The following is a 9,942-nucleotide window of genomic DNA, read 5'->3' on the forward strand; positions in this document are numbered from 1 at the left end:
GGGGGGGATGTTTGTCGGATCCCAAAGTTGGGTTCTCTTCTCGGCCACGCGCAGCGCCGAGTAAGTAAGCTTACCCTTTCCTTTCTCGCGTCTGCAAAAAAGGGGCCCGCGACGTTGGGGCGACTCACTTCATCCGGCTGCCAACGGTTTGTTTCCTTTCATCTGTGTAGATCGACCACACCCTCTCTGCAGGCGGACGAATCCAGAAAGAGGGGGGTGCAAGACCTTCTGGAAGACCTGATGGCAGGGCTTGAGTCGTTCGAAATGACTCTGTTGGCGAGCGACTGACGTCTCACGTACGCGGTGTTGTTCGGTGGTTTATCTGCGGGGTGGAGACCTCCGCAGGATAAGCCTAGGGCGAACGGTGAATTGAGCATGTCATAAATGTCATAAATGGCACCGGGGCGGAGATGAGGGGTTTGCGAGACATTTCCCAGGGCACGAGGGGGCTGACAACCCTGATATGCTGAGTGGCTGCGGATGGTCGGAAAGATTTCCGATGCCCACGCTGTAAATTTCCCAGAACTCTATATCCATATGATGGTTTCTTTTTGTTCTCTGTGAAGAAAGGGGCCTTATCTTGGGGGATCATTGAGATAAAGAACTCACGAGCGCGGGCCACAGCTCAGAAATTGTCGATGCGGAGAGTCAGGGTTGGCGAGTCATGTATCAAAGGGCTATTGGCAACACCTGACGAGGCGAGCGCCAACGGCTGATGTTCGTACAGAGGGCCAGTAATAGAGCACCTAACTTTCAGCTTCGTAAACAAAAGTATTATTCAAGAAGTAGATCATAGCTGAGTGCGCTATCACAAGTCCCGCCGCGAATCAATGATGAGCTGGTAAATGGTGCGGTGAGAGGAGCCAAAAGTAAGAACGTTGAGCTCTGCCGGCAGAAAATCTGCTTCTGGTGCGAGATGATCTAAACTTACATAGAGGAACATGACGAGTTCAGTTGGTAATTATTAATTGATACTTAAGTAGTTCTCTCTCGATTGGAACGCATGGCAAATCTCAATTTGGCGTCAGCAAATGCCTATCATAACATTGCTTATGTATATGGAGGTATATGTATCCAATAGGGTGGGAACAACATGCGCTTTTGTGTTGAAGCCTTGCCTTCCGGTTTCGAATGCGTCGCCTGTTGAAATCCAAAAGAGCTCAAGCCTTCCACTCACCCACCTACTTTATGCGTCAGCTCTACATACTGAACATACATAGCAGCATCAGTTAATACAAGTGTATCACTCAAGATGTCTGAGATCATGGGGTGTGAAGATGTTGAGGTATATCGCCGATCCACTTGTCAACACTAATCATCTCGCAGATAACAGGGTGATGGCACCCATAGTTGCACAAGATCGAGTGATAGGATTACTACAACCTGTTTGCAGTCTACCACCGTGCGCACATAGCATTTATACATAATACTGTGAGAAGAAATCAGATTTATAATTGGCATTGCAGGCTTCGCCGAGTGAAGTAGCGGCTTGTGAACACTGCCTTGATCGTGCAAGCTGTTGTGGGAATGGACTGTTCCTCGGCACACCAGATTTTTAACCACCGAGCCCCCGAAGATTCTCATATACAATCACAAGGAACAGTATGTTCCCATTCTCGGGCCACAGAAGTGTCGTGGTCACATTAGTATCTTCAGGGCTTGTGGAGTTGAGGTAATTGTTCATGTTACCTTGGTAATAATTGCACATAATACCGAGAGACTTTGAGAGACGGCAAAGCACAGAAAAATCCGGCCTGACCCGTTGGCTTCCATCAACAAACCTCGCATGAAAATATGATGTCTCGTTGAATCCTTCGAATATCAACAATGGGGAACTGCGGTCCTCCTCACTCGTTGACCGAGATGTACCTCACTAATTACAGAATGTTTACCGAACGGCTTTAGGATCAATCATAAAGTCGTCGCAACATCAGATCCTACGGCACTATCACTTTCACAATTCCACGAATAAGCAGTCAATATTCTCCTTAATCCTTCCATAAAGTTCCTGTGATAGTCTTGGCGGCTCACGGGGTGGTATGGGTAAGCGAGCTTCATGTAGGCTTACTGCATTAGGACGTACGAGCCTATAAGATGTCGGTTAAAAAGGCACTGTCGAAGTGATGACTTAGAGCCTATGTTGAAAGATTTCCCGATGTCTTGATCACCTCAACCTAGGTACCGTCGAAACTTAAGTGACCATATTCATCAAGTATCATGTATCATCGAAGGTGATGACCACACGACCGCAGCTAGTCCTCAGAGAAGGCGCGTCCTAGCGGCATAATGCGAGTCTCCAGATTCGTGGAATCTTGTTTGTTTGAAGGATTCAAATGTGCACATAATTGACCGGCAGAAATGAGAATGAAGTACCTCGTAGCCGGGATTGTGAGACCTCTCTCGTAGAAATGACACAAATGGCCTAGAGCAAGAGCAGTATCAATACAGTTGGGTATAAAGAGGTGCAGGTTCGTCGTTCCCGAAAGCATAACTCAACCCTCTCTGACCACCATCATCTTGAAATAATCTAGTACACTGAGTGCCAGTGTTCATCACACTTCACTGATGTATGTCCTTTCGATATCGAGTTGTGTGCATCTCAAACAATTCCTTTGAGAGTTGAGTTATTCTAACAAGTTCAGCTACACGCGACTGCTCAGTCCCATCCGAAATGAAGCTCATCGCCACCGTCGCCGTTGCTTTGGCGGCTCTTGCCCTAGCTGCGCCCAACCCCGAAGGTCAGACGACTTCAATCAAACTCAGCAAGGACTATGTCGACGCCATCGTAGCCGCGTATCCCGATGTCCATAAGCGCGACTGTAGCTTCGACTTTAGCTGTGGCTGCATCTTCTGCGTCTAGTCTTTCGAAGGCCAAGGCAGAAGGTATGATGTCAAAAACTTGCTGGAGGGCAGCCTGCTTGATAGGCTCTCATGCAGTGTGGGTGGATGTCTCTGCGGGAAGGTTACAAAGTACCAATGCACTATGGAATCTATTTAAATTGAACCGTTAATCTTTTTTGCAAACATCTAGAAGGACTGCCTGTAGTCTATTACTTTGTGCATGGCAATTTCCCAGATGATTGAATTGTGATTGGAGATGACACTGATTTTACCTTGTCTTGCCAGATCACAAGATCTACTACTACCTTAGTAAATGACACATGTGGTCGTTGGCCGTACGAAAGAAAAGCAAAGCAAATCACATTCGGAAGAAGGCAAATTCCATTTAAAGCTGCGACAAGCACACTATCTTATCTGGTTACAATTTCTAGCTTTTCGAAACGACGATTGCGCAAACCGGCGCTTACGCGGTTCCCTCGTACCATTTCAAAGTCCAGTCAGGCCAGCATTCGTTTCAAACTTTTGGTGGAGATGATTGACTGCGACGTGAGTCGGAACGGTCGATCACCGACGCGAATCCGAGCACAGGGCATTGTTCCGCTCTACCGGCCGACACACCCTGCCCCTCCTCGGCGCCGGCCGATCGGAGTTCGGCAGCACACACCAAGGCTAAGGCGGGAAGACCCGCGCCGGGAAACTGCTCCGGGAAAGCGGGGCGACCTCCGTCTGCCGCAGATGAACGCCGAGGAGAACGGGCAGGAGACGATGCTCCGCCCTCCTCTTTCCCCCTCCTCGCCTGTGCAGCTACCCGCCCTCGCAGGTTCTCCCTTCCCGAGCTGCCGTTGGTGTTTCCATCTGATTCTTCGATGCTGCAATCATGATGAAATCGCGGCCGAAGAGTGCGGGAGCCGCATTGATGACGTCAGGAGGGGAATCATCGGGCTTTGTCAAAGCGAGCAAATCCCCCCCAACCTTCACGAAGGAGTGAAGGGGAAAAAGCACGATACCATCAACAAGTTTTCGAACTAAGCAACCAACTCTCATCCAATCTTCAAACGTCAAGCCCAAGTACCCACGTCTTGAACGAATCGAGCAGGTGTCTGCTCAGAGCATCACTGCAATCTCGCTTATCGACCACCATGGCTACCAAGCCGGACGCAAATGCCGGAGATCCCATCAGCACCGAGAACCAAGTGCTTAATGCTGGTGCTTCAGTAGTGCAGGTACGTTCTCCCTCTCTGACGAATTACTAGCATTGTATCACGATCTCTGACATCGAAATAGGACTTCGCACCATTAAGCAATGTCTGCGCTCACCTCAACGCCTTCCACGCATATGCCTCTGACCCTACACGCGTGGTAGAGGCAAATCATTACTGCGGGCACTTGAACGAAGACGTCCGTCAATGCATACTCTACGATAGCCCCGCAAAGAATGCACGCATCATAGGCATCGAGTACATGATCACACCAAAGCTCTACGAAACATTGGACTCGGAGGAGCGCAAGCTCTGGCACAGTCATGTGTATGAGGTCAAGTCAGGCATGCTCATCATGCCACAGGGAAAGTTGCCGGACTTGGCTTGGCAAGCGGCAGAGAATAAGGAGATGGAGCAAGTCGTCCAGCTTTATGGAAAAGTTTTCCACCTCTGGCAGGTCGACAAAGGCCACCAGCTGCCCTTGGGCGAACCGCAACTCATGACAAGCTTCACCCAGACCGGCCAACTGGACTTTGCCAAGTACGTTGGCGACCGAGACAAAAGGTTCAACTCAGACTATAAGCAAAAAGAGGAGGCTCGGAAGCATATTGCGAGCCCGTCGGTTCATCCCGACGCTGACCAAGCCTGGAAGGAGAAGGACAAGAACAAGGGAGTCTCGTAATGAAAACTGTCAAACACTGATGAGGTTGATGCGACAACGATTACATCGGGGCTGTTGCATGCAAGTAAAAAAAGGTAATCTGCGAGGTTGATGCATCGCTTCCCGCCGAGGATGCCACCGTTTAACATTATCAATTATTAACTAGTCGCATAAAGTTGCAGGCGGGTCGAACAGGAGTTGTTCCTGGCGGGAGGCGGCGGAGGGGCGGCGGACATTGCAGGTAATAGGTTAGTAATATGGGCAAACACGGGCTATTTGAGAGACCAGAGACGAGCACTAAGGTTTTACGGTTGCGGAGGGCAGCGCGAGGCGAGATTAATCCCATCTAAAATCCCTTTATGATTTATTTCACCCCCGGAGGCTAGGGGCCCGGTCGCGAGACCAGAGGTTGTGGATATCAGAAGCCAGAGGGTTGGCGAGTGACGAGTGACGACACAGAACAGGCTCAGAGTAAAATGCCGAGCTATCCCCTTTTACTCTCTCATGGCTCGATGTCGTTGCTTCAGATTCGTCTCGAAACGTCCCTTCTTTTGAGTCCATCCCCCCCTCCACCTCCAGTGACCAGTCTCCTCCCTTCACGCTCGACGCAGCCCACCCACTTGAGGCTGCTGGTGATCGAATGACACCTGCTCTTGGCTTCCAGATGTGGGCCAGGGGTGAAACGTGAAGGGTAGATCCTGGTCTTAAGATCCCAGGCGCCAGCAGGGATGGGACGACTCCTTGCAGCAATCTTGTGGATCTCGCGCGTCTCCTTTCCGTTACGGAGAATTTTTAGGGTAGTGGTGCCAGCGGTTGGCAATCTACGCGGAACCGCTCGCCGGAAGAGAAGAGACACAGAGCGTGAGAGCAGGAGAAAAGTTCTGGACTTGGACTGGCGGACAGAAGAGCGCGCTGCTTGCCGGTGCGGCACCCCGAAGCACGCGAGAGAAATGCAGTGTACGGAGTTTTCCATGTCCCCTTCCCACACTTCCCATGCGTGCCATGCAAGGTACGCTCGCAAGCCTTCAGGTACCCGTCCGCTAAATTGTACCTTAACTGGCATACGGGGATGCCGGTGGGAGAAGATAGATTGCTCCCCAGACTCACCAAGAACAGAGTTCACTATCGGTAGGGCTCCTCTGCTCGATGCACTGCACTCCAACTCTCTCTCCACGCTCTGTACTGGAGCTAAGTGGTCTTGGCTACATACCAAGCAAGTCGAGTCGAAGTTGATCTCCCGAACTTCGCTCGTCTTACCTATCAGTAGCGCTGATCACCATGGACCAAGCGACAATGAGGCTCAGCTGAACAAATTGTTCCCCCATCTTCTCGTCCGTCGGACTAGCGTGGACGCCACGATCTGGGTTGGATCTGACGGATTACCCGTCCCGTCGCGCGTCCGTGGCTCCTTTTGGGCTACAATGGCGACCAGCCTTCGGCCGGTCTCCGAGCGCGAGTCTCAGGATGGGGGCAATACACCAGACGAGTTCCCACGTTCTCTGCTTCCTACCCGCGTCGGGAAGAGCCCACGCTTGCGCCTGTCAACGTCAAGGCCTCAGGAATGGGACGAAAGAAGAAGGGTGAAGGTAGGGGAGGGGGTAAGGAGGCGAAGAGAGAAAACAAGAGCGAGACTGGGAGACTCCAGAGAATGAGAGTGATGAGAGTGTGTGAGAGCGTGAGAGCCGGCTCACCTCGCCCGTCTCGCCGCGGCACCGCTTCTGGCTGTCGTATGCGCGCTTTGGTGCTTTTGTTCTTGGCGTCTGTATCACCTCGTCGAGTCTGTGACCCCCTTTGGGCCGAGAAGAGATGGGACTATCCTGGGAAACAGACGAATGGGACAGCGCTGACCCCCGGGAGAAAATAGGGCCCGTATGCGAAATCGTTGCTCAAAGCGTCCAGAGTTCAGCGAGCAAACCGCAACCTTTCAACTCTCGCCAGGCTTCCCGCCCTCCACTCCGTCGACACTGTTCGACTGGGAAGTCTGCAGTCCGCTGCCGTTGTCAGAATTGCTTACTATGGAATCTCCTAATGCTCTATGAAACACGCTCGCCTCTTCAGAACAGCGCCCCCCCAGCGCGTAATCGTCCGACCTTTTTCTTTCCATCTGTCTCGGCCCTGCCAAACACGGCTAGTCGCCGTTTATGAAAACTAGCGGTTGACTCGCCGTCACTATGTCCGTCAATCAACAGGGATCATGAGCCAAAACCCTCCTTCAGATCCACTGTCACTGAACTTCTGCCCCATCGTGCCCCCATGTGAGCCTCCTCCTCCTCCTCCAACCGCCTCGCTACCAGCCGCTTGACCAGGTCTCGAACCAACGCGAACTGCACCGCAACATGGACCATGTTGGCCATGCTATTACTGCCCATACTGGTGGCCACTCTCATCCACTTCAACCTCGAGTGAGGTCCTGACCCCCCCAAGGTTCCATGGCTCGTCCCTTTCTCCCCCTACCACACACCACCACCACCCCCTTCAGTCCCCTACCCTCCATCTGCCAAGATACGTCGGGTTCAGGGTTAGGTCGCGACTCCGCCCAGCACCACAGCCTTGCGACAAGAGGTGTTGCAGATGATCTGAGCAGATCAGCGTACATCATGGGCTGGTCGACGTTTGGCAGTGTTTGCGTCGTTTCGGTCCTCGACCGCGAGCCTTCGTATAAGACGACCTTTTCACGGCCTCGTCTCGTGTTTAAGTTTCCCTTCCCCTTCTCTCTACCCACACATCATATTATCCTCCTCTGCGCCTACGCTCTTTCACCGGGCTTTTCCGTTTTTCCTTCTCTTTTCACTTCTCCCTTCACTTCGTTCCTTTAATCGTGCTGGCACATTCCGACTTAGTCTCTGCGAGACAAGATGCTTTCTTTCACGGATATTGTAATCGGCTCGGCCTTCCTGGCCGTTGCCCATGGCCACGCTGCCATTCTCGGTGCTCAGGGAGACGCCGGCTCACCTGCTAGTGTCGGGTTCCTGGGTATGTTTTGCGCAAAAGGGGAACGAGCGGGAAGAGGATATCACGATCTTTGATACTAACCCTAATTTTCAGTCGACCCGAACATTGCCCGTAACTGCACGACGATCAACCCCTGCCAGCAGGACGCCACGATCATTCGTGATGCCGAGATCAACAACAACGTCGTCAACGAGTGCGGACGCACCGAGATTGCTGGCAACATCGACATTGGCGAGAATACCGAAAACGCCCTGGCAGCGAACCAGGTCACGCAGGTTAAGGCGGGCGGCACGGTCACAGTCACTATCCACCAGGTCAACGCCGATGGTGCTGGTCCCTTCTCATGCGATTTGGATCAGACGAGCAACTCGCTCGCCGGCACCGGCCAGATTCCTCTCGAGGTCACCAACAACGTTCCCGGCACCAACGGTTTCTCCCAGGCAAAGGCTCAGCAGTTCAACGTCACTGTCAAGATGCCCGCTGACATGAAGTGCACTGGAGGTTAGTTGAACACGCCGAATCGCCAACTTGATATCAAGACTAATATGACTTTCACAGCCTCTACCGGAAATGTCTGCACTGTCCGCTGCCGTAACAACGCCGTCGCCGGACCATTCGGTGGCTGCTTCCCCGTCCAGCAGACCGATGTCACTCCTACTCAGAACACTCCCCAGAACATTCAGACCGCCGCCAAGTTGAAGGGTGTTCTCTCGCAGGTTCAGCAGGATATTCAGGACTTCCCCGCCGCCGCTGCCGCCAACCAAAAGGACGGAACCCCCGAACAGCTGGCCGCCACTGACGCCGCCAATAAGGTCTTGGGCGCTCCCCCCGTCACCGTCAAGGAGTTCCCCGTCGAGAACACCGGCCCCAGCCAGACCGGAGGCAACACCGCTGCTGCTCCCCCTGCCGCTGACCCCAACGCCGGCAACGCCAACGCTGGCAACGGTAACGCTGGCAACGGTAACGCAAACACTGGAAACAACGGCGGTAACGCCGGCAATGCCGGAAACGCCGGCGGCAACGGACGTGCACGCGGCAAGGGCCGGGCTGGCAAGCGTGGCAGAGCCGCCAAGCGTGAGGAGAGCGGATCCCTTCGATGGGCCAAGCGCTACGTCGTGCCCGGTGCCGACTTCCAGCCTGAGGTCATGCCATGAAGAGGATCTTCTCAGAATTGAGAGAAGTTTCAGCTTCTTTGCTAGCTGACGGTAGACGAACGCTCTGAGCCAATTCTTTCCCTTTTTTCACGTGGTAATCGTCAAAAAGATTGTGGTTTTCCCTCCTAATTCAAAGTCTCTACAAGTACAATCCTCTTTGTTGAGTGAGCGCACAGAGACACACAAAACCGCGGCGAACTCAAATCTTGGGAAGAAGGGCGAAAGCAGCAAACTTTACTTTGCTTTGCTTTGCGGAGACCTGGAGAGCGGTTGCGAGTCTTTTTTCTTACACCCAATACATCTTTTTTTACTCTTTACTTGTGTGTACACATTATAAAAAAAATTCATAGCCATGATCTGATGTCAAATCGTCTGCTGTGCTCCGTTGCAATAATCTGATGGTGACAACTGAACAACACTAACATGATGGTGAAAGGGGACTTTACAGCAAACCGCCGAAGCCCAGCCAAATCCGGCAATGACGACGAATCCGAGACGCTCGCACAGAGACAGAATTTCCTCTTTCCGCGTTCACTCGGGTGTTTTTGCCAGTATGCAGTAGGCCGGGGCATGCAGCCGAGCTGTGCATCCCAAAAAAGACTTGACTTTGCGTTCCTGAAACCGACGCGGTGGAGTTCCAAGAGTCTTTTTCTCCCTTCGCCCGGTGTTAAACAAACCATAGCCCGTTATTTCCCTGCTGTGCCTCCCACCCCATCAACCACGCCGTGTTCGAAGAGTCCCGTGCTGAAACGCACAGATGCTACGGATAGTCAGCGATGCAGGGCCGGCCGGATAAGACCAGGCGGCATGGTCGTACGATTGGGGAGACATGCAGTTTCTCAGTCGGGAATGCGAGGCGGCGAGTTCAATGCTACAAGCATGTGGCAATCCCGCCGGTGCTGATACAAGCAAGGCAGGTCAGAAGGAACAAAGCGCTCAGTGTTCACTTACTTCCGGTTTCCTGTTATTTCCCTTTTTGCAGAGTGATAGGAAAGAATGCCAGACAATTGGTCCGCCACAAAAGATGTTCCAAAGTGCGATGTAGGTATCCGCAATGTTTCGACCGGGGAGTTTAAGGCACGGAAAAGCGTGCGGCATCATATTGCATAATACCATGAATTCTAAGAACCCCTCT

The 9,942-nt window shown here is 52.4% G+C and overlaps 2 protein-coding genes across 2 annotated transcripts; both read left to right on the forward strand.

Annotated features, from left to right (window-relative positions):
- Positions 1–2,671: 2,671 nt before the first annotated feature.
- CABS01_10053 (uncharacterized protein) lies at positions 2,672–4,722 on the forward strand (the record flags this gene model as incomplete). Its single annotated transcript, XM_060543409.1, has 5 exons — positions 2,672–2,803; positions 2,861–2,883; positions 3,273–3,857; positions 3,938–4,064; positions 4,126–4,722. 5 exons carry the CDS (start codon positions 2,672–2,674, stop codon positions 4,720–4,722), a joined length of 1,464 nt encoding a protein of 487 aa, XP_060399590.1.
- Positions 4,723–7,556: 2,834 nt separating this feature from the next.
- CABS01_10054 (uncharacterized protein) lies at positions 7,557–8,807 on the forward strand (the record flags this gene model as incomplete). The annotated part of the gene is made up of 3 exons (XM_060543410.1): positions 7,557–7,674; positions 7,747–8,154; positions 8,212–8,807. 3 exons carry the CDS (start codon positions 7,557–7,559, stop codon positions 8,805–8,807), a joined length of 1,122 nt encoding a protein of 373 aa, XP_060399591.1.
- Positions 8,808–9,942: the final 1,135 nt, after the last annotated feature.

This window comes from Colletotrichum abscissum (genome assembly GCF_030869225.1).
Source record: "Colletotrichum abscissum strain IMI 504890 chromosome Unknown Scaffold_25.1, whole genome shotgun sequence".
NCBI classification, from domain to species: domain Eukaryota; kingdom Fungi; phylum Ascomycota; class Sordariomycetes; order Glomerellales; family Glomerellaceae; genus Colletotrichum; species Colletotrichum abscissum.